Source organism: Anas platyrhynchos, chromosome 29 (genome assembly GCF_047663525.1).
Source record: "Anas platyrhynchos isolate ZD024472 breed Pekin duck chromosome 29, IASCAAS_PekinDuck_T2T, whole genome shotgun sequence".
NCBI lineage: Eukaryota > Metazoa > Chordata > Aves > Anseriformes > Anatidae > Anas > Anas platyrhynchos.
In genome coordinates this window covers 877,252-900,548 of record NC_092615.1, presented here as the reverse complement: position 1 = coordinate 900,548, position 23,297 = coordinate 877,252, and the positions used below count along the sequence as shown (strand labels likewise).

At 51.9% G+C, this 23,297-nt stretch overlaps 2 protein-coding genes across 5 annotated transcripts; both read right to left on the bottom strand.

The window, feature by feature from the left end:
* Positions 1-294: 294 nt before the first annotated feature.
* On the bottom strand, positions 295-9,581 carry PWWP3A (PWWP domain containing 3A, DNA repair factor). 4 transcript variants are annotated; one of them, XM_038168979.2, is made up of 14 exons: positions 9,479-9,581; positions 9,013-9,108; positions 8,485-8,576; positions 8,070-8,140; positions 6,653-7,675; positions 6,260-6,382; positions 5,729-5,799; positions 5,245-5,321; positions 4,720-4,780; positions 4,137-4,212; positions 3,963-4,013; positions 3,116-3,546; positions 2,334-2,422; positions 295-2,135 (listed from the first exon to the last, which is right to left on the bottom strand). In XM_038168979.2, the coding sequence occupies exons 2-14, from the start codon at positions 9,067-9,069 to the stop codon at positions 2,057-2,059; spliced, it is 2,301 nt and encodes a 766-aa protein (XP_038024907.2). In that variant the 5' UTR covers positions 9,070-9,108; positions 9,479-9,581; the 3' UTR covers positions 295-2,056. The 4 variants fall into 4 exon arrangements, with proteins under 4 accessions (XP_038024907.2, XP_038024905.2, XP_038024908.2 ...); XM_038168977.2 differs by lacking the exon at positions 9,479-9,581 and adding an exon at positions 9,216-9,262 and having other exon boundaries at positions 922-2,135; XM_038168980.2 differs by lacking the exon at positions 9,479-9,581 and adding an exon at positions 9,281-9,423 and having other exon boundaries at positions 1,478-2,135.
* Positions 9,582-10,584: 1,003 nt separating this feature from the next.
* On the bottom strand, positions 10,585-21,770 carry LOC101804940 (calcium/calmodulin-dependent protein kinase type IV). The gene is made up of 12 exons (XM_072029241.1): positions 21,019-21,770; positions 20,446-20,583; positions 17,893-17,971; positions 17,585-17,647; positions 15,478-15,560; positions 15,290-15,362; positions 14,821-14,911; positions 14,594-14,668; positions 14,098-14,173; positions 13,853-13,979; positions 13,363-13,515; positions 10,585-13,166 (listed from the first exon to the last, which is right to left on the bottom strand). The coding sequence occupies exons 2-12, from the start codon at positions 20,541-20,543 to the stop codon at positions 12,951-12,953; spliced, it is 1,134 nt and encodes a 377-aa protein (XP_071885342.1). The 5' UTR covers positions 20,544-20,583; positions 21,019-21,770; the 3' UTR covers positions 10,585-12,950.
* Positions 21,771-23,297: the final 1,527 nt, after the last annotated feature.

The window sequence follows — 23,297 nt, the reverse complement described above, 5'->3', positions numbered from 1 at the left end:
AACAGCTGCAGTTCAGGTGAAGGAAACCACCTCCACCACACCAAAACCCTTAATGAGGACCCTGTCCTCGGCAGGGATAACGTGAATGATTTATTTAAAGCACAATACCAGAAAAAAAAAAGTAAATTTACTTTATTCTATAACATGAAACTGATAACTGTAGCACCAGGTTTCAGTAAATCTGATATTCAAAAACCATCTTCACCTACCCTGTAGTTTCAAGGAGAAGCCTGCATGCACTTACCACCCCAGCTTAAAAGCAGTTTGAAACAAATGAACACATTCAAGCAAGAGTAATAGGAAACTATTGAGGATTTACTTCTTTATTCCACCACTGTTAGTTAAGACCACATAACACCATACATTGCAAGAGTGAGTTTGGTCTCAATCTATGAGTATTTATAGTGTAAGCAATGCCAAGATGTTAAAAGTGTTCTTAAAGATGTAAACGTTTTAAAGTGCTTAAACTCTATGTACACTCCTAGCTCTGTCCTTCAGAAGAATGCAATTTTATTTGACACAGACGAGTTCTCATTTTAAACATCCAGCTAAGATTGCGATAGATGGTATGAAAAGCGAAGATTCAGGTAAAGGCAAGGAAGGCAGAATTTTATTTCTGTGCAGTGGTTTGAAAAAGAATCTTAGCAGTACTTGGGGAATGTTATAAAGAAGGTTATAAAGAAGGAACCTGAGGACAGTTTGATCTCTTTGAACCCCCACCAACAGCGCCTGCAGGACATGTATTTGCAGCAGCATTTGTTTTTTCTGGGGAAGAAGCTCATGCAGCCTGAAGCAGCTGTACATGACAAGACACCTCCACTCACAGGCATCACCACTGGAGGTGATTCCATAACTGCATTGAGCTATCACAAATACAAGAGATGCATTATCCACCAACACAAGTTCTAATGAAAACTGAAATAAAGCCCATCTCAATATTTATTACATGATTCCGGTACTTGTGAATGTCACTTTGCTATGCCAACACAAGGATTGCAAGAGTACCATATAATTAAAAGCAATTAAAATATACTCAGGTAGTTACTATGGCCAGAATATATATCACTATCTAATTTCACATTTAAATTCCCCCCTTTAATTTCAACAACCTTTTTTTTTTTTTTTTTTTAAAAACTGGACGAGTGTATCACCCTTTGACTGTATTACACAAAAATAATGGTCACTGAGCTTCCATCACTAAACAGTTATCGATTACGCCACAGGTCTGTCAGAATTTCAGCACAAGCTGAGGGAGGTAACAACGCCTGATTAAACTTGGCATTTAAATCAGATGAAAACAGTTAAGTGTTCCTAAAAAACCACCGAGAATCAAACATTTTTAAAATAGCATTCAAAAGAGATTCACTTTTAAAAATGGCAAAGCAAAGGCTTTTGCAAAGGCTTTTTCTTCTCAAACACTGGATTCCTTTTCCACTGAATGCTGCGGTTGTTCTATCAGCAACAAAGCCATTGTGAATTGGATTGCATAAGTAGGTACCAATTTTATTTCCCACACCTTTAAGACAAAGAAAAAAACTGTCCAAAAACACTTTTGGGCAGAAAATCTGTGCATATACAGGTAGCAGCAAAGTAACCAAGCAATAACACAAGGCTACATAATTTATCAGTACATATTCTTCCGGGGACAATAGCCCTTCCTTTGTCAGATATTTGGTCAGTAATTCACACAAGACTTAAGGAGCTGCATCGAGCAGCTCTCCAAAACACTTGCTGTGTTCCTGTACATCCTGTGGTGAGTGCACTGGCTGGATGAGGACAGATTGGCAGCACATCTGCAGGATTACTGCAGCTCACATCACCTCTTGCAGGCAGTTCAACACGGCAGGACAAAGGGAAGCAGCGCGCAGCTCCAGTATACAGAGGAGGCAGCAAGGACTGATACGACCATATCTGACAGTAATGCAGCATTGTAACAACCACATTTTAATGATATCTACACGCATTTTAAAAAGCAAGAATGATATTTTCATACAAATAATCACTTCTCCAATATATACAGTGCCAGTGCAACACGTGAAAGTTTGTACCACCCTTCTCATAGGCTGTCTGCAGATTCCAATTCTGTCTTCAACTTTTTTCTTTCCAGAATTTCTTCATCAAATTTCTCTCTCTCCCTGAAAAGAAACACATTAAAAGTTCTGCTGCAAAAACAATCTTAGTGTATTAAAAATTTTGCTGCTTTTAGTTACAGTAACACAGTTACAGTAAGTTTGCCTTACAGAAGGGAGGCTATTGAACTCTCACTCACACTTTTCCAAATAAACAGTAAGCTAGTAAGGAAAGCTCAGAAAATGCTAAGAATAAGAAGATACCTTTTGCTCACAGATGGTCCTTTTATATATTTCTCTTCTGCTTTTTTGTAGTCTATGTCATCCACGGCAGAAATCGCATAAATGATGGCCTATAAAAGAATATTTAGCTCATTTATGCTGGCAAAACAAGAACTAAATTACAAAATTACACCCACTGCCTCAGTAGATGAGCACATTTTTGGAATGAGATTTCCTAATCACTTTGGAAACTTGGGTGGAACTGCTTATTGTGTACCCAAACCTGTTAAATAATACAAACTTGACCTTTAGCAGGCCCAGGAGATTATTTTTGTAACCAAAATAAGATACTCTTAACAGCAATTTTGTTTCTACAGAAGAGAGATTCTTACTAATACCTTTCCCTGGTACGTTCCCATCTAAAGCAATAAATATCTAAAACTGTAACTAAAAGTAAAACTATCCTTTCTGCCAGCAATCCCACCACCGGGAAAAGCCCAGCTAACTTGTCAGATGGGAAAAAAAAATAATCTATAAATAAGTGAAAATATACCAAAAAGCAATCATTTGCCTTTAAAAACATTGCAACATGTAAAGCTTCCACTTTTAAGCTAGTGGCTTAAAAACCAGCATTTGGAATTACCCTGGTCTGCATCTCAGCCACAACCCAGTAGATACCAACAGGACACGTGCAGTGAATGCTGGGCCTTACTTATTAATTTTCTCCAACATACAAGCACATTTGTCAATAAATCAGTAAATTCAAGTCACATAACTCATGTTATTTAAACATCAACTTTACTCAGTGTTCAATGTTTACTTACTTCAGGCAACAGGACATCTGAAATAAATTTTATTCTGTCTCCATTTATTTGGCAGAGATTTTCGGTGTCTATTTCATGATATACTTCCTTCAGGTAGTTTACTACTAGGTCCAATTGTTCTTCATCCTCTAAATAAGTCTCAACGCAGGTCACATACTGACTTGAATTCAGGAATTCCTTCATCCACCGAGACTGTTTTCTGCTTTTCAAAATAGCCAAGAGATGCTCTTCTGCCCCCTTAGTCTTCACTATGAACTCCACTATCTTTTTATTTGCTTTATCTCTGGCAGCCCTTGTTCTGTCAGGAAGAAGTTTCTTAGAAGGCTTCTGAGGTGAAGTTTCTAATAAAGACTCTTCGAGATTTTCTTCTGCTACGTTTGGAAAGGTCATTTGGACTAAACCTTGGTAACACTGCTTTCTAACTGGATAGCCTGAAAAAAGAAAGAGCCACAATCATTCACACTCATTTATATAAAATAAAGATCTTTCTTGTATACATATATACACAAAATAAGCTTTTTTTTTTTTGGTAGTTTTCTTTTCCTTTCTCCCCCACCAAGTAGGGGAAAAAAACATCAACAAAAAGAGGAATTGAACCTGACATGACCTCTGAAACAAACTTGCTACAATCTGCTACAATCTGAAATAATTCAATTGTTTTTTTTTAAACAATCGATACTTAACTTCTGTTGTAGGACTAAAAATCTTACAGCATATTGGCATGTAATTATTTTAATTTTTAATCAAACTCTACCAGGTTTGATGCTTAACAACACATTAGTAAACATTAGAGCTAAGCTTCTCTTCTAAGAGGAATACAGAAGAATCTCATCATGAATTCACTTACTGATATCATCAGCAAAATATTCCAAGAAGGATCCCGTAAAAGAATGACAACCTAAAAAGCCCAGAACAGGGGTTATTAATCAGTTAAGCCTATAAAACAAAAACTGACAGCCTTTGCATTATTGTTTTTTCAGTGATTTACATCAGAATGGATGACATCAACCCATGTCCTTACCTACTCTAATTCGATAGTCAGAGATCAATTGAATACACCACTCAATTTCCTGGCGATGTTCTTCTTTGGCTTGCTCCTGTAAAACAATGGCCATTTCCAGTTCAAAAAAAGAATAGCTTTATGAAGCTTTTAGGTCTAGGACCAGTAAGCAAAAATGGCTAACGGTAACATATCAAGAAAATGCTTGCAGTTTCCTGCATTCCCTTCAATTTAATTCCTGTAATTACTGTTAATGCACCATGAGAGTGGCTTTGTTGTATGTAGAAAGCCCACAAGTGAAAATCCAGTTGAGTCCTAAGCAACTGGCCACCTTCCACATAAACCTGTTCTTAGCAGTATCCGTGGCCTCATCAAGGAGGAGAAATGCATCAGGAGGTTCCCTTTCCCATATTCTTCTCCATTTTGCGCAGTACAAGTTACATTTAATTACTCTGTTTAGTAGACGAGCATCTCTCAGAGAACAGTGAGCAAACAGACCCGTCAGCTGCAACTCTCCTCTGGCAGGGTAAGCTACACACTGCACAAAAATACTGTTTCCAGTGTTTGTATACATTTGTAATTGCATGTTACTGGTAACACTTACAATGAGATCCTGCTTTTCTTCGCAATCAAAGTGCTTCAGACTCCGAAGAGATACTGAGAAGCTTGATGAGAAAAAGACAGGGAAGAGAGGCAATTAGGTTGTGCAGTTGTTTCTTCATTGTGATTCTACACCTTCCTGAAAACCAGGTTTCGTAAGGAATTCAGTAAATAGGCTTTACTAGTTCTGGATTTCTAGCAAGCTAAAACTGAGGAATTTTTAAATTTTAAAGCAAATGTAAAGGCAGAGTGATGTCTGCAGGAAGCTCACCCCAACATGAAAAAACAATAGCTAGGTCCTCAGTCTTTTACACTTTATTGCTCACATAATTGCCAACTGTTAGCATGCCTCAATTGGCAGCATGGTAAAAAAAAGTAGCCCACACCTGCAAATCCTCACCTTACTTGGTCACTCCCTTTGAGATCAAGGTTAGTTCTAACAGACTGTAACTGCCCAGTAACAGGAGAAGAGTTCAGGAGACTGCCTAACAAACCCAGAGTTCAGCACCCGATCAGAATCCATAGTTACCCTTTTTTTTTTTCATTTACATTCCCTTCTATGAACAGCACGTTTGCCTTTCTGTGTTTCCGCTTCACTTTTCTTACCTGTTAAAAGGATGAAGTTTCATCAGCATCTTAGAGCTCTAACACCCTTACAAAGCATGAACATTTTCAGTGTTAATGAGCTCACCCCACACTTAAAGAAACTTACATAAATATGAAAAATAAAGTGGCAAGAAGAGCAAAGTACCCAAATGGAGCATTTTTGTTAGTGCGCAAGGACCCATCCCTTTCTCACTTTTTTTTTTAAGAGCAGGATGCAACCACACCAACGGATGACACAGGCTATAAAAGCTAAGCAGGAAACCTCTGCTCCAATATTAAAATGTGAACTGGCCACATTTCATTATTTTGATGTGCTTTTATCATACATAAGTTTACTTCTGTTATTATCCTTGTTTTTATCTGGCAATAATCACTCTCAGATAAGGCAGCAAGCTGTTCTTACTTACCACTGCTGGCCAATAAGGATACCTTTGCCATTTGCACCAGACCAAAATCCCTTCCTCAATCAATTGTGGCTCTACAATGAGAAAATAGAGTTTCTTTTCTTAAAAGGAAACACAGACAAGACAGTTAACTCGCCTCATCTTGTTAGCCTCCTTTCATGCAGTTGATATTTAATGAGTTCTGCTTCAGTGCTTTTACAGATTTCAACCAAAGTGACAACCCCTCAACCACACGCCCTCAACACCTCATCCCAGCCCAAACACAGCACAGGCAGTTCTGAATATAAGAACTTTGAAGTTTCAGACCCAGTTTCACAATGTGTTGCAATTTTTTCCGTTCCTGAAAGCCTTTCTGGGGCACTTAAGAAAGGCATTTTAATCCAAGCCTGAACAAATTTGGATTCATTTTCTGAAAATATTAGGTTTCATTAACAGGAATTGCCGTAACTTGGTCAGCAAGGCAGAACTGCACATTCTAAAAAGGCACACCAAGCTTGAGTGATTAAGTTTCAAGTAGACAAACTCATGCCTCACCTTGATGAGATAGAATACTAGGGAGTTCTTCATCCTCCTCCTCATCTTCATCTACCAGAGCTGAGACATGAGAGAGATTCTCCGTGAAAGTTAACTTTGCAGACAGGTCAGGAGATTCCAGTCCTGCCAACAGCAACAAACATCAGCATTCAGAAACACAGCACAGTGATTAGCTAAGTCAGTAGGGATCACTTTCAGACCAGGTGAAATACACAAGTGTAAAAAACCACAGTGATTCACATTGCCCTCTAACAAGAGCTCAGGAGACCACCTAACAGAAACCCAGAGTTCAGCACACCCCCAAAAACCATGATGACATTCTCAAAAAGATGAAAAACAGCGCTCAAGAATCAAAAGGAATGAAGTTTTCCCTGCCCTAAGCAGCATGCTCACCTTCATCTTCGTTGAAATCAGACAGCTGGAACTCCTTTACTTTACTCGTAAGCACACGTGAAGCATCCTTGCTTCCCTCCTCTTCAGGCTGGGAAACAAAACCACCAGAAAGCTTTCCACGGTGAGAGGACCTGTCTGAAGGCTCAGAGCCATTTCTGCATTTCTTTTTCCTGTACGAGGACACAGGCACGCTGCTCTCTCGTTTTCTTTTTAGTTGTTTCGAACTCACTGTTTCTTTTCCCCCACCCAGTTGATTTACTAGATTCTTGCTCTCATTTCTGATGTTCTTCTTCAAGTCAGAGGCACTTTTACAAGTTAAATCCAGTAACACACTTTTAGGTTGACGCCTAGTGTTTGTCCTGCTTCTGACATTTGCCCCTGTGTAAGACTTGCAGGTCACAGACAGAGAAGTGTCCTCAGCAAGAGGCTGTGCCTGAACTTCGGGGAGGTTATTTGGAAGTTGCACAGGTGATCCTGCACCTGGTCTTTTTTGTCCTTGCTTACTTTTTTCTTCCTTTGGCTTAAGCACAAGTTTGTTTTCTGTTTGGGACTTTGTTGACAGACTGGACTTGGCTTTTTTCTGTCTTGATAGTGATTTTGATTCTGGCGTTGTGTGATTTTGACCGTTTGAGTTTGATGTATTACACAAGTCCCCAGCACTACATTTTGAAGGTTTTGTTCCATTTTCATTTGCTTTATCCCTTTTGTCTAAAAGAAGAGAACATTTCTGCTTTTGTTTTCTTATATCAGTCTTTAGGTTGGGGCTATTTTTTCTCTCCAATTTCTTCTTGGGAGTCTCAGCCTCCAACTTTTCTTTACGGTGAAGGAGTGACCGACAGCCCCGTAAGGGGGTAGATGAGAGAGATCCCTTATTGTTTGCCTGAGACAACGGAGTACTCACTCCCTCTTTCAGCTGTGGCACTTGTCTGGCTGATGCATTTTCTCTCAAAAGATCCAGAGCAGTTCTAAGAGCACAGCGATATTTCAGTTCGTCCACAACTTCACTAGAATCTGTCTTTTCACCTGTCGAAGAACATGCAATACAATAACCTTTATTTGAATACAATACATTAAAAATGTGTTTACAGTTTTTGTCTAAGACTTCAACATTTTTGGGGCAAAGTATAAAGCACACACGGTGTGCAAGCTACTAACAGCTTTTAAAAAAATATATGATGCAAATACACAATTTTTTTTTCATCATTTCTTCCAATGTGCAACACAAGGGAAGAGTCAAATTAGCCCCGATAATATTTGGTACACTTTCAAGCTTTATGGATTGAAAGGGGAGAGGGGCAAAAACGCAAAAGAACACCTCAGGAAACACAAGCATCGACCATCCACCAGGTTGAAGTTGTGGGCATTATTTTGTATTCAGGCAATACACAAGACAGAAAGTGTTTCAAGATATCCTCACCTAAGTTAGAAGCGATATCTTCTATACATTCTTCATTCAGTGGAACTGTATCTGCAGATTTCACACTAACCCTGAAAATACAACAAAGTTGATTGAAACTGTCACAACAGGAGCCATTACTAACAGCATGGCAACACCCTCATCTGGCAATAAACCTGTAGTTTCCCCCCACAGCCCCATAACATTTTAGCAGAAATTTAAAAAAAATAATAAAGAATCCTTGAGCTAACAGTGTGTTGTTTGTAGGTGCTCCATGAGACAAGTATACAGGCAGCTATCTAAGCAGCAGTGGGTTAGTCACCTAATCATTCTGTGAGTCAGTGACTCATCCCACACACCTTCCCATAACGGGATTATTTTTATTCCTTATAAAGTCTAAGAGTGCAAACGCAAAACAGCAACAGAGATACTTTACTTTTCTTTTAAGCCAAATATTTCAACTTCCAAAGAAGCTTCCTCTGCATTAGCGATAGATGATTTTCCAGCGTCTCCACTTTTGCACAAAACCTACATTAAAAAAGAAAAGCACACGTTAAAAACTCTCAACCCAGTCTGTAGGCCAGGTCAGACTTCAAGATATTTTTAGGACGAATAGCACAGAACAGACTAACTTTATATGGCACCTGGCTGCAGTATCAGCTTCCCTACAGGTTAAGACATTTTATTTTATTTTTTAAAGAACATGTATAGGTGTTTACTTGGAGCAATTGCTTCCAGACGACTACCTACAACTAGGTCTATTGTTTGGGTAGTTCACTTAAACTATTAACACCAACTTATCTGTCGGTGGGTATCTGTATCAGCACAATTGGCACTTTGTCTCGGTTTACATACAAAGCAGCAGCAATTCGCAGCTGCTCAGAAGCTCACATTTTCTGTTACCGCTCCCCTCGTTTCTAAATTAAATCCACAAAACCTTTCCTTATCCGTGCACCCACTTTACCTTCGCTGGCCACAAACGCCCCCTCCTCTTGCAAAGCACATACTCCGGCTCTGCCATGACCGCGTTTCATGGAGGAAAGGAAAAGCCCGGACCGTTCTGAAGAAAAAGAAAGGGAGTTACTCCAAGTTTTAACGAACCGCAGCACTTCACCACAACGCAACCAGGCGTCGCTTTAACTCCGGGGTCACAGGCCTCGGACCAACCTCCCGAGGACCCCGCGGGCCGGCTGAGGCGCTGACACGGGGCAGGCCCCAGCCGAGTCCCTCACCGGCTCCGGCTCCCGCCGACGGGCCCGGGGCGGGCCCTGGGGCCCCCGCGCTGTGGGGTGGGGGCAGGAAGGGGGGAAGCGGCCCCCGCTCTGCCCCGCAGGAGGGTCCAGGAGGGGTCGTGAGGGGCCGGGACGCTCCCCCCGGTCCCACCCCAGTCCGGGACCCCCCCCCCCAAAAGGCCGCCGCCGCCCCCTCACCAGGCCGCCCGCCCCGCGCGGCTCTGCGCATGCGTCGCCGCCGTCCCCCTGGCAACGCCCCGACCAATCCGCGGCGCCTCCCTCAGCCCTCCCCCCTTCCTGCCGCCAAAACTCGGCTCCGGCCTCCGCTCCTCAGCCAATCACAGCGCCCCTTTTTTCTGCTCGCCCCGCCCTCCCCTTCTCCTATTGGAAGACGCGAGGCGCGCCCCGCCCCTCAGCGCAGCGCCCGGAAGCGATGGCGTCGTGGGGGCGATGGGGGAGAGCGTTACCATGGCAACAGGAGGGGGCCTAGGCCTAAGGCCCAGGCCCAAGCCCAGGCCCAGGCCCAGGCCCAAGGGGAGGCGATGGGGGCCTCAGCTCCATGTCTGCCCCGAGCATGGCGGTGGCAGAGCACAGCTCCTGCCCTGGCCCTTCACCAAGGGACAGAATGGCTGCAGCCAGGCACGAGGAGTCACACCAAGGCGAGGGCAGGCGACGCGCCTCCCTCAGCACAGCCTCGGCGCCTGGCTCTGACCCACTCCAACACCCAGGCTTCTGTGCCTGAGTGCCCCGGAGCTGCGGCTTCAAGGCGTTAGCCTTACTGACTCGGTGCCTCCGAGCTGCCTGCAGCCCCCCAAGGCTCCTGACGTGCCCCCTGTTCTCCCCTGGTTGTCAGCAGAGCCCACGGAGCGTGCTGGCAGCGTGCCCTGCGGTGCAGCAGCAGCCCGAGCTGCAGTACGTGGGGAATGCAGCAGAGGCTCCACAGCCAAGCACAGCACTGCCACTCAGAGGAGCTCTTTCTAATTCGGCGTAACGAGGGGGTTGTAATTTCTGTGGGTTAAATTACTGCGCGCATCTGGCTGGCTGTGTACAGCAGAAACCCTGCTCAAAAGGTCTTCCTATTTATGGTAGGAGACAAAAGGCAAAGCACAGTGCTTAGACAATAAAAAATGCTGAAAGCCCGGATAGATCAACAGAGCATTTAGGTATACAGCCTGGGAAGAGATTGTCACATGAAAATGGGTTCAAAACTCAGGACAAAAAGAAAAAAGCTTTTATCAAGCCGGTACTTAGCCATGTCGATTTTTAGCCCTCTGACGCTAACAGTAAAAACAGAGTTCGCGGTCTGATGTTTGATATTTTATTAGCTCTGTCTATGCTTCTTTATAAATACCTGCAATATTGAAAATGTAACCACTATACCGAAGAAGTAAGTTATTAAAACACATTCTGAAAACAGCATACAGACCAAAATGGCATGTCCTATTACATTTGTTCCCAGGAGTATACATTTTTCCTACCTTTAAGTACTGATATTTGTGGAGTAATACTTTGTTGACATAACATGAGAGACAAACTCCCTTTTTTGCTTACAATTTTCCATCGGGTGTCTCCTGTCACAGAAGACACGTTGTTACTTGTTGTTATCTGACTGATATTTTATGATTCTGCAAGATCAGGAGTAGTCTGAAGGCAGTGCAATGTCGCTTAGCATTTTCCAGCATTGGTCCCTGCTTCACAGGCTGTGGTTGTGCTGAGCGCTCAGGCCTGGTCCTGCGAGATGTTGTAATAGGTATTTCATGTCCGAGCATGTGAAATAATCTTTTAATACCTGGTTTAGTAAACGGCATGCTTGGAGTTCTGGCTCCATTTCTGTGAATGGAGTTTGCAGGAGGGAGAGCGTCACCCTAAACACACCTGTAGGAGGAAGCCCAGAGCTCAGCACACTGTCAGATGCAGCCTCTACATTAAAAATTGAGGGAGGAAGGAAGGAAACAAGCACTCCTCCCACAAAACGCAGAGCAACAGGAATGATTTTCCCCTTGCTTACGCCATTCTCCCACACCATTAGCCTGTGCTTTCTCCAAAGCGATGCTATGCTACCCACCTCCTTCCCAGTTTAAGGTATGAATGACAGTAAAAGGAGCACATTTCTGGTCTTCACCTAATGTTTTTCCAATCAAATAAAAACTCTTGAACATCCAATCTCTCCATGTATTCAGCTTTACAAGCACCCTAAACATAAATGAGCGTCAGAAGGTATGGATCAGCCCTTACATGTTGTCTTTATGATTTCTACTTGTGCTGTAACTAGGTATGAAAGTCACCGTGTCACCTTTGCCTTCCTGCCTCTCTGCTTCCAGGTCTTGATCTGCTGAACAACCCTCTCTGGACTGAGCTGGGGGTCTCTGGTTGCAGCTTTTGACTTAAACAAAGTCTCATTTTGTTCGCAGTCCCTTCCTTACCAACTAATGAATTGTACATCCCCATCTGGGAAAAATGAACTTCGTGTATGAATTCATTCTCTCCCAGGTGAGATTTTTTTTTTGCCTGGAACACTCTGTTACATATACATGACCAAAAATGACCACGATTGACATCCTGGGTCAGCAAGCCCCACGCTGGATTACAGCAGCTGAGCCTGGCAGCAAGCGACAGGCTTTCTTTAGTCTAGCACGTGTGATATGGCTTTTCCTTTCTCGTTACTTGCTCTGTATTAAAACCCACAAATGGTTATTATCCTGTGGCTTGGCAAATGCTTGCCTAAAAATTTTCTTTTCAAGAAGTTTGTCAACCGATTTCATTAGTTTTAAAAACAAACAAACAAACGCGTATAAACTCATTGTCATCAATCAAGAAACAACAGCACCGTTACGTTACAAAGTCCTACAATGCTCTGTAGAAATAGTTGCATTGTTCTTCAGTAAAACTCGTGTAAATCGCAACCTGGAATGCAAACGAAGCCAGCATTCCTGGTCAGTAATAGTCCTACTACTCTCACGTAGCCACACCGAGACTGAACATCAGAACAAATGAAACCGGAGGGTAACAAAAGCACGAATTAAACTGAGGTCATCTACCATCTAGGGATAATGGAGGAACAACTGGCAAACACTTTTCTCTGGATAGGTTCCAACAGCTGGGTTCAAAGGCATCGACAGCCCTGGTGGAATACAGCAGCAAACCCACGGCTGGGTCTTGTAGCGGCGATTGTAGGTGGAACGTAGATTGTCAGAAATCAGCTAAATTCACCTTCTCTCCTAAGTAATGCACCCTTAAGGACTATTTACAGAAATGTAGAAAACTCTGTTATTAAGATAACTGCCTGCCTTTGTAGGGAAGGTGAAAGAAATCCTTTTTCTGCTGTTTGCTCCTCATTTTTTTAAGCCACGTGGGCACTTTTTAAAGCCACGGCGGCCAAAACTGTAAGTTGTTGGAAGACCGAGTCACCAGCCTTGCTTCCGCAGGTCCGTACAGACACTCACACTCACAGCGACCGGCTACAACTGCACACTGGCACCAGGACACGACAGAAGGATGCTTCACACCACAGACCACGCGCACCCACAGCACACCTACAGCACGCCGCGTCTCGCTCGGGGTGCTCCCGTCCCGCTGCGCCTTCCTCCGCCCCTGCCTCTGCCCGTGGCCGCCTCCAAGAGTCCCTGGGGTATTGCTCGAGGATGTGAGCCGGCCGCGGCGCCGAGCAGCGTTAGCTCCTGCAGCTGGCACCGTTCACGGGGACCTGGGGCACGGCAGGAAAAGCCTCGAGGTCCTCGGCCGCGGCGGTGGCTTCGGGGACGGCGCTCCCTGGCCCTTGGGGCAGGTGGGTGCCTCGTGGGCCCCCCCGGCTGCGCCCGCTCCTGGAGCAGTCATGGTGCCCGTGGTTGCCCAAGCGGCTGGAGGCCACCACGGCTTTCATGGCAGCCTGTTGGCAAAGGCACAGAGGTCATCAGAGAGGGACATGCATGCCATTTGCTCCCCAGAGCCAGCCAGCCGCCCAAGCTGCATTTATTTGCCACGGGATTCCCAAACCCCAGTGGCAGCAGCCCACCCTTGGTGGCCACAAGGCTTGGAGGAGAGCAGGAAACATCCTGGGGCTTAACGGGGCTTTTTTGTGTTACCTTCAGTTTCCTCCTGGCGTTAAATTCCTGCAGTTTCTTCTGCGTGCTATCCATGTGAGCAAATTTAGCGGCCTTCCCAGTGACCCAGGGGTGCTCCAGAGCTTGGTAGACGGTCAGTCTCTTCTGGGGGTCCAAGACGATCAATTTTCGAACCTGCAGCCAATTTCAGGCACACAAAAAAAAGCGTCATTTGTCAGTGCCCCTGCACCTGCCACCCCGTGTAATGTTTCTAAAGCTGCCTAGAGCTTCCTCGCCTCCTTGATGGGATTTGGCACTGAGAGGCTCTGGCTCCAAAGGCTTCTCATTTGCAAGGAGCACGGACACGTGGGGGCAGGAGTTCTTCTGAACCATGTCCAGAGACAGAAAGCATTTAAGACGCTGCTGTTCTGTTTGGCAAACTCTTGGCTTTGTTATTTTTCCAAACGAAGCATTGATCCGAAGGCTTCGCGTCTGGCAGCCCCGAGCCCGGGGCCAGCGCCGCGTCACTCACCAGGTCCTTGGCGTTGAGGGAAACCTCATCCCACCACGGGGACACGAACTCGTAGTCGCAGGTGAGGATGCGGCTGTACATGTACTGGTCCCCCCGCGGGTCGAAGAAGGGCTCGAAGCCGCAGAGCCTGGGAGCAGGAGGGCCAAAAAACCCCGCTGGCCCCAGCCCGTGCCGGCCACCCGGGTACGGATGTGCACGGAGGGCAGCGGGGCGAGGGGTGCTGGCAGACCCCCAGCGCTACTCACAGGATGTATGTGATGACACCCACGGACCACATATCCACTTCTGGGCCGTACGGGCAGCCGTGGAGGATTTCGGGGGCTGAAAGCAGAATTTGGGGTCAAAACCGGGCATGGCTTCTGGCCATCCCTGCACCGAGCTCTGTGCAGCCTCAGCCGGGGTGCAGCCTCCTCGGGTCCCCCCCATCTCCAGCGTACAAAGCTCCTGAAACCCTGCTGAGGAAAACTGCTGTCCAGGAATTAAATCGGAGGCTAATGGACAACGCAATTTGCTGACGATGCAGCAGGACCGTGCCCAAGACTGACCACAAATGACTGGTGACCAGAGCAGAGCCTCACAGCGGGGCTGGTGACCCATGGCCAGCAGGACCCTGCTGTCACCTGGCTCTGTCCTCGCAATCCCCAATTTTGGGCTCTGTGCAAGGCAGAGGCTGAGCACAACTGCAGGGCAGGAGCCCCCAGGAGCTTCCCTGTCCTTTGCCACCACGTCCCCGCTGCTCACCGCAGTACCCCGGCGTCCCGCAGACGGTTTTCATGGTGTCCTGTTCATCCACGATCTTGGAGAGCCCAAAGTCACCTGGGGGGACACAGGGAGGGGAGAGGCACTGCCGGGAACCCCTCTGGTGCCAGCAAACGGCTCCCAGGACCCCCAGGATGTGCTGGGGGGGTGCCACCAGGCTGGGAACACCTTGGGTTCCAGCACCAGCAGTGGCTGCCCGGCAAACCCACCGATTTTCAGGGGAGCGTCGGGGGAAAGGTCTGCGTAGAGGAGGTTCTCCGGCTTCAGGTCACGGTGGACGACTCCGTTTTCATGCAAATACTACAAAGAGAGAGAGAAAACAGGAATGCAGAAAGGGAAGGGGGGCAGATGGACCTTGGGGAGGTGGCCGGGGCTCGCAGGACAGGCACAGCCCCACATGACACCAACGCTGACTTTGGGACCCCCCCTTCTTCCTCCCGAAACATCCGCCGGGTGCTTCAGCGGGGCAGAGGAAGGACATTTTCCGTGCCAAGTTTCCATTTTTAAACCCTCCGTTGCCATGGAAACCCCATTTCCAGCCGACCCCTGCCGTGGCGCGGCGGTGACCTTCCCGCAACGCCCCAGCCGCAGCCTCCCCTCCTCAGACCCAGGGCGGGGGGGGGTCCAGATGGCACAGGGGGGGGGGACATGGGGACGTTACCAACACGGGGACGTTACCGACACGGCCTCCAGGATCTGCTTGACCACGTGCGCCGCATCCCGCTCGCTGTAGAAGCCCCTCTCCACGATCCTGTGGGCACACGGAGGGGGTCACCATGCGCCCTCGCCCCCCAGCTGGTGGGGACGTGCTTCAGCCCCGCTCCATCCTCATCCTCCTTGGGGGCTGAGGTTCGTGGGTGCCCTACCTGTCGAAGAGCTCTCCCCCCGTCACCAGCTCCAGCACCAGCGCGATCTCGGAGGGCGTCTCGAAGATCTCCTTCAGCTTGATCTGCAAGGGACAACCGCGGGTCTCAGCAGCGGCCGCCCCGCTTGGGGGGCACCGTCGGCAGGCCCCAAAAACCCCGTTTGCTCCCAGATCGGGTGAAATCCTTCCAGAGACACAGATATCAGAGATTCGCTGTGTGCAGAGAGGTCTGTGGGGCTGTAACAGTTTTTTTTTTGGTGTTGGAACAGGTCCGCAGCCGGCACATTTCCCTCCTTGCCTCTTTATTTGTTTGAACTCGATCTTTTTTTTTTTGGTTAAACTGTTTGGAGGAGCCTCGCTCACTTAATCAAGCCTTAAAGACGAGGCTGGGAATGAGCAGAGGCTGGCATGCCTCGCGTTTATCCTCTTTATGTCTTCAAGCTCATTAACTGGAAGAGGAGCTCGCCGGAGCCCACGAGAGCTCTTTGATTTCGCAGCCGCGCCAGCACCGCGCCGGCGCCTCCGGGGCCCCGGGGCCAAATCCAACCCCAGGAGCAGCACCGGGGCCCGGCCCCACACGGGCACATGGGGAAGAGGCCCTGGGATGGTTCTGGGGCTGCAGAAGCATGAAAGAAACTGCCTTTTTCTTCTGATTTCAGTTGCAGATACCAGGCAAAATCTGCCCGAGCGCTTTGTGCCAGTGCAGCAAATCTGGAATTAACAGGCCTCTCTTAAAAATACGCCAAAAATGCAATTTTATTTTATTTTTTAATGGAAAACAGAGAATTTCACGCTTCTTAAGACTTTTGTGACACTGTGAATTTCATGGGGCTTTAATCATTACCTTCACAGGCTGGGTGACGAGCCGTGATACCCTGCAGGGTGAGAGACACTATGTGGCAGCTTATTGCATTATAATAATACAGAGAAGCACTATAATTTTCCTATTAACTTCAAAAGTTTACAATCCTATTATCATCTGCTGTTGAGGTTGGTGCTGAACGATAGCACGCGGGCGGGAGGCACTGCTGTAAATAAGGGCGTGCAGCAGCTCTCCCTCCAAAACCACTTGAACCTGTGAGCGAGCAGAACCCCACCAAACCCCAGCCAGGGCCAGGCAGGAATTTGCGCCCCCTCAGACCAATTTTCGGGATGTTTTTGGCTTCCCTTGGCTCTCCCTCTCACAGCAGGGTTTGGAGTGATGGCAGGCAGGGCTCCCCACTGGCTTTTCTCCATCAGATGGGGAGAAATTAGGAGTTTTTGCTCCGAGGAGCAGGGTGGGACGCAGCTGTGCCGAGGGGCGCGAGCTGGAACCACCAGACCCTCACGGCTCAGTGCCATTTCCCGGCCCCCCAGCCACAAAAATCCACCTGGGGGGTCTCCATCCTACGGGAACCGCATCGCTGCAGCACCAGCACGGCGAGGGAAGGCTGCCAGGTGGATTGCCACCTTATTTTTTTAACGCTGCTCATCTCCAAGATGCTTCTGCAATTTGGCAGTGGAACTAAGCCGCTGCGAACAAGGAGGAGGGAGCTGCTGAGGAGCCCCCGCGACGACAGGGGGGCTACACGGCACCCCCAGCCCTGCTGACACCTCGGGGAATTAGCTTCATTGCCAGGCGTTGCGAATTGAGCCAGGCCAGGCTCTGTTATCCCCCCAGCGCCGTGCCGGAGACACGCGGCCAGCGCCGCGCCGGGGCGCAGAGCCCGGAGCCGCGGCCCCGTCCTCGCCTTTTATCTCCCCTTGCAGGATTCATTACAGGCGGGCGATTCGCTCTGCTATTCATTTGATCTCCTCGATGGAAATTGCTTACCGAATGGAAATCTCAGGGCAGCGGGGAGGGGGGCAGAGGGGGGGGCTGCCCCTGGATGGCGGAGCTGGGAAGCTCAAAGGCGCCGCCAGGGCCGAGGTGAGCCCCGCGTGCGCCCCTGGCTTCAAAATTCAAAGGGAAAGGAGGAGATTGGCACCGAGCAGGGTGCTGTGGGGCATGCAGGGGACCTGGGCACGGGGTTGTGGGGTGGTGGGTTCAAAGACATCGCCACCCTCCCCTTGGCACCCAGGGTTGGGACCCCCATGGGCAGGGAGCCGTGCCGCGGTGCCGTACTCACAATATTGGGGTGCGAGAGGCGCAGCAGGACCCCGATCTCCGTCCTCACGATCTTTTTGTCGATCTGGAAAGCAGAGCCCACACAGGTCTGTCACCTCCACGGGGCCACCATGCAGCTCCTCACGGGGCCATTCCCACCGCAGCAGCAGAACTCACCCAAAACACTCCAAAAACGGAGCCTGCCATGCTCCCAGCCCAAACCCTGGGCCCCAGCAGCCAACGTCCCCGTGCCCATCCCCATCCCGGTGCCCCGCATGTTTTCGGAGCGGATCAGAGCCCCGTCACCCCCCCATCCCCGCGGGCACTCACCGTCTTCTTCAGTATTTTGGCAGCGTACGGGGCGCCCGTGCCCTTCTCCTCGCAGCTGTACACCACGGAGGTGGCTCCCCTGGCAGGACAGAGGGTGTGTGAGGCTGCCTGGGTGCAGCAGGGACCGGGGGGCCCCACTTGTCCCCCAGCCATGTCACAAAATCCCGTCCTTTGCCAGCGCCGGGAGCTGAGCTCGCTCCCCCCCGCATCAATTCCAGCTTTCCCGGTAAAGCCGTTTTAATTAAAACTGAATCCTAAAGGCGGTTTAGAGCCTTAAGCGGCTTTCGGGGCAGGAAGGAGCTTCCCTTTCCCTGCTCACAGCCACAAGGACGACCTCGGCGGGGACCCAGCGGTGCTGGCAGGCCCCCCCCCAATCCCAGCCGCATCCCCACGGTGCCTGCACGGCCACAAAACCTCCCCGCCAAGCGCAACCGCTCCAAGTTACAAAGGAGAAATCGTTCCCATCGCGGTCCCCAGCTGTGCCACTCAGCTGCCCGTAATTTTTAGATCTGGTTAATAATGTTTTCTAACCACTGGACAGTGAAATCAACCCATTTCTTCAGGCCATTACGGGGCTAGTTTGCAATTTCATCTTCGGTGCCTGGCTCCTCGGAGCAGATTAATTCTCCCCCCCCGAGTAATCGACCACGTTTTATTGCTCTTTGGCTTCGCCGCCTTCTGGGACCAGGTTCACGTTCTGGCTCGAGGCGCACGCCAGCCCTGCCTGCCCACAGCGAGCACCAAACCGGCAAAGGTCGAAGCTCCAAAGCCACCTTTTTTTGCACCAAAACGTCCCCCAGGAACACGACGACCCCGCAGCCTGGCCACGAGCGACCCTTCGGTGTAACGCCACGCGCCGCTGCTGCCGCCGGGCTCCCCGGGGGCTGTCAGGAAAGGCAGCGATTTGCTTGAAAAACGAGAGCTGGATTTTTGCAGCTCCTGGGGCTGAGCTCAAAAATCGCATCCCCATGACAACGGCGGCGCTGGGTACCGGGGGGCATGGGGGGGGGGGCTCAGCCTGTGGCACCCCCCCTGGGCGCTTCTCAGCCTGCGAGCCCCCTGCCCGAGTCCCCCCCGCGCTCCCCGTTATGGCCGCAGCCACCCCCAGCCCACCCGGCTGCCCCGCTCTGGGCCTCGAGTAAACCCCCCCCCCACCATCAACCTCGGCTGCGGCAGCAGATAATTGTATTTGCTTTGCAGATGAACTGGAAAATGTCGAAACAATGGGATTTGCCAGGAGCCCGCACCCGCTGCTGGCGCGTTTGGAGCTGGATGCTGTGGGTGGATGGAGGGGTTGGGGGGCTCGGGGCAGCCCCCGTCCCCCCCACCCCGCTCTGTGTCCGGCTGTGCAGGCTGAGCCCTGGTGTTAATGAGGAGCCTGCAACACCTGATTTAATCCAAACCGCTCGTTTTCAGCCCCAAAGGCTCCTCTGCTGACAGAAACCCCGAGGGGCTCTCGGGTGGGTGCTGGCTGCCCCCAGACACCTTCCCTCCCGCTGGGGGCTCGCCCACCCTGCCCTGCCGGACCCCCGGGAAGGGGGGAGCAGAGGAGCTCGGGCTCTGCCTGACGAGCAGCAGCTCCCAGGCTCGGCAGCGCCGTGAGGAGCCAGCCCCTTGCTCCGGAAGATAAATTTGGGTGGTTCAAGGGGCAGGAGTCAGTGGGGAGAGAACGGGGACGGCGTCCGTGGCCGTGTCCTGGGGTCCCCGGCCCCTTCCCGGAGCAGGAGGGGGTCTCAGCAGCATTTCTGCTGCCCTCCCCCATTGCCCCCACAGTATGGGGCCACGGGTGGGTGCAGGATGTGGCCCAGACCCACGCAATGCCCTGTTCCTGCAGCCAGCTCGTGCTTTGCATCCCAGCCTGGCCTGACCCTACAGTGGAGAAAACCCCTCTGGAGCTGGGTCTGGGCATCACCAGGCTGCATCGTGGCCAGCGGGCACACCCAGCAGGAGGGGAGGGTGGCACCACCTCTCCTGGCACCCCCGGGACCTGGCAAATCAACCCTGGCACCACGCCTGAGCATCACCTGCCCAATGGTCTCTAAGGGATAAATCAAAGGAACCTCCACCAAAACGCCCACATTCACCGAGGTGGCTTCACGTGGAACCTCTGTGGGGCTTTGTGGCCCAGGTGGGATGGATCCAGACCCGTTGTCCATGCAGGACCCCAAAAGGGATCCCTCACACACGGCCCTTCCCTGGGGCTCGGGGTATTTGGTTTTCGCAGGAGGGACCCAGCCACGGTCCCGGGCTCATCGGAGCCCCAAATCCCGAAGTCAGAGGGGAGGCCATGGACAAACTGCACCCAGGGGACGAGACGCACAGCGCACGGGGACCCCAGACCCCATCCTGCAAGCCCCCCAAAATCACCACTGGAGCATCACCACGGATGCTGAGCTCACGTACGAGGACAGGGTCCCCCTCCATCCATCCATCCATCCACCCCCCCTCCATCCCCACAGCCCCCCGCATGCACCCACACCTCCCAGCCCTCCAGCAGGATGCGATCCCACCCAGGGATGGTTCCTGCACCCCCCTTGGTCCCCCCCCCGGTACCGTCCCAGCTCGGGGCCCACGACGTAGAAGTCCTCCAGCGCGGTCTCGCGGTGGGAGCCGTCGATCCAGTACTCGCTGCCCGTCTTGGAGGAGGGCATGGTGTGGCTGGGGGGGGTGGGGGGGGCGATCTCCCACCAGCTGCTTGGCAGAGGAGACCCGAGCATCGCCACGGCCCCCCCGCTGCGCCCCCCACCCGTGCAGATGGCCCGGCAGCGAGCGCTCCTTGGGATTATCGAGCGCGATGGAGGCGCAGGCACAAATCCCCTTCCCACCAGGCACGTACGCCGCCTTTTCGGGGATTATACCCCCCCCTCCAACACCCCCTCCCACCATTGCTTCTCACCCCAGGCCCCCGCATCCCCCCTTTTACCACCCCATCCCCATCTGTCGGGGGCTGTCTCTGCGTTTTGGAGCCCGGCAGGCCGGATCCTGCACCCGCAGGCCAGGCTGTGCCCTGCATCCAGGCACCCCCATCCGCACCCTGCTTCCTGCAGCCCCCCCAAAACAACAACACTCCCCCCCCCCCCAGCCCCATAATTAATATTTAGGCTGGCTCAGGGGCCCGACACGTACCGTTAGCTGCGGCGGGGCTGCGCAGCGGAGCCGTGATCCCCTCGGTGCTCCCTCATCCCCGGCGCAGGGCGGCCACGAGCAGGGTGGGCGCTGGGTGCGGGGGCTGCGCGGGGCCCCCCCACGCCTGGGTGCCGGCTGCTCCTGCTGCTCCTCTCCGGGGAGGGGGGTAGGGGAAGGATTTGCAGCCCTGGGGTGCGGGGATGGAGGGATGCAGGGATGGATGGAGGGATGCAGGGATGGATGGAGGGATGCAGGGATGCTGGTACCCAAGGAGAGGGGACCAGGGGGATGCAGGATTATGGGGTCCCGAGGATGCGGGACCGCAGGGACGCAGGCAGGGCCGTGGCTGCGGGGGCAGAGGGAGGTGGGATCGCGGGGCTGCGGCGCTCCGGGACCCTCCCCGGCAGCATCCCCGCCCGGCTCGGCCGTGCCACCCCACGGCACGGCGCCGCCACTGCACCGCCAGCCCCGCGGCCCCCCCGGGGGGGATGGCTCCGGCCGCTCCCCATCACCCGCAGCCCCCTCCCAGCCCCGTGCTTGCCGCGGGACCGGCGGGACCCCCCCACACCCCCAAGGGACCCCCTCCCCGTGCCCGGTGCTGTCCCCGGGGCGCGCAGCCGGTGCCCGGAGGCGACCCCACCGCCTGCCCCGGAGCGCAGCGGGGCCACGCAGCGGGACCGGGGCTCGGTTTGGGGCCGGGGTCGGGGTCGGTCAGGTCCCTCCCGGGGTGCCCCGGAGCCCCACGGCTCCCGGGGTCCGATCCTGCCCCGGTCCCGGCGGAGCGGCGCTGCCCGGTGCGGCCGCACGGTGCCGCCGTCGGCCACCGGATGGGAACGGGGAGGGGGGAGCTGGGGAAATAAGGGTGGGAGGGGGGCGGGGAGGGATTGGGATTGAGATTGGGGTTAAGGGGATAGGAAGGGGGACGTGGGAGGAGGATGGGGAGGTGCTGGGGGTGGTTGGGGGCAGGATTTGGGGAGGGGGAGGTGGGATGCAACAGGGCACGGGTGGGGTTGTTGTGGGACTGGGGGGGGATCGGGGATGGGGATAGAAGGGGATGGGGCCAGGAGCAAGGCGGGAACGGAAAATATTGGGGTGGAATTGGGGTAGGATTGGGGCTGGATGGGGCCAGGACCCCACAGCCGGGCACCCCGGAGGGCGCAGGCTTTGTGTCTCCTGCACCGAAGGGAGCTGAGCAGGAGGTTGCTCTTGTACGTACAAGGGAAGGAAACGAATCCTGGGCCAAGAGGACAGCCGGGGGTCATGCCATGCACTGGGACCCCGACACCAGCCCTGCTGCCGAACACGCGAGCAGCGTGAGCGGGGATTTCCCTGACACGCTCCAATCCCTCCCCTCGTTAGGAGCCGCGCTCATCGCGGGGCAATGGGGGGCACCTCAGCGAGCCCCCCGTGCCAGCAGCACATTTTTGTGTTTTACATAAAATATGGAAATAGGGAGAGCATCCTGGGGCTGGGGGAGCCCTGGGGACGATGCTCGGCCCCACCACAACTCATCCAGGAGCCCCCACGGAAGGCCCCGCCGCAGAGGTCTCGTGGCACGAAATGTTCTCCTTGTAATGGGCTCCCTGAGTATTGATTAGAATATTTTATCATATCTAAAGGAGGCGAGCTCGGCCCTGCTTGATCTAGCCTGGTTGCAACTCCCGTTTGAAAGGGATATTCTTAAAGGGAGTGACCTGCTAAGTGAATAAATTGACTCTGCCTCCATTTATCCCCGTCCTGCCCGCGCTCTATTATGTGGCGGTGATAAGGGTGGGCTGGAAGAGGCTGGCTGGCGTAATTAATATTTATCACTTCATCGAGAACAAGCACAATCCCCCTGTTTATCCACAGCCCCAAAAGGAGCAGTGGGCTGTGTCTGGAGAGCAGAGGCAGCCCCTTCCCTTTGTAATCCCACTGACACCTCGGTTATTGAGGGGGCTGCGAGCCTGCCCGGCCCTCCCCACCCCCTGTGTCCCCCCTCAACTTGGCCGATGGGTGCAGGCAAGTGGCCACTGCCAGCGGGCTGGGGGCCGGGCATCCCCCATGGAGACCCCACAGTGCAGGACCACATCCAGCCTGAGCAATGGGATGGAGATGGGGGCAATGGGATGGAGATGGGGGCAATGGGGGCTGCCCTTCGCACACCCCATTCCTAGCCCCAACGCCCCCCCAGGACACAAACCCAGCCCAAACCCATGGGAAGGGGCCGGATCCTGCCCTGGTGCTGGGCAAAGCGCCGCAGGAGCCAGCCCATCCTCACGGCACGGGGAGACGGGGCT

Coding starts and splice junctions, on each gene's coding strand:
- PWWP3A (XM_038168979.2), bottom strand. CDS start 9,069: ATGGCAGAGCCGGAGTATGTGCTTTGCAAGAGGAGGGGGCGTTTGTGG. Junction 8,141..8,484: donor ATATTTGGCTTAAAAGAAAA/GTAAAGTATCTC, acceptor TTGTATTTTCAG/GGTTAGTGTGAAATCTGCAG. Junction 2,423..3,115: donor CAGATGTCCTGTTGCCTGAA/GTAAGTAAACAT, acceptor ATTCTTTTATAG/GCCATCATTTATGCGATTTC.
- LOC101804940 (XM_072029241.1), bottom strand. CDS start 20,543: ATGCCCTCCTCCAAGACGGGCAGCGAGTACTGGATCGACGGCTCCCAC. Junction 15,561..17,584: donor GCCTCTCGCACCCCAATATT/GTGAGTACGGCA, acceptor TGTCCCTTGCAG/ATCAAGCTGAAGGAGATCTT. Junction 15,363..15,477: donor GGGGGAGAGCTCTTCGACAG/GTAGGGCACCCA, acceptor GTGTGCCCACAG/GATCGTGGAGAGGGGCTTCT.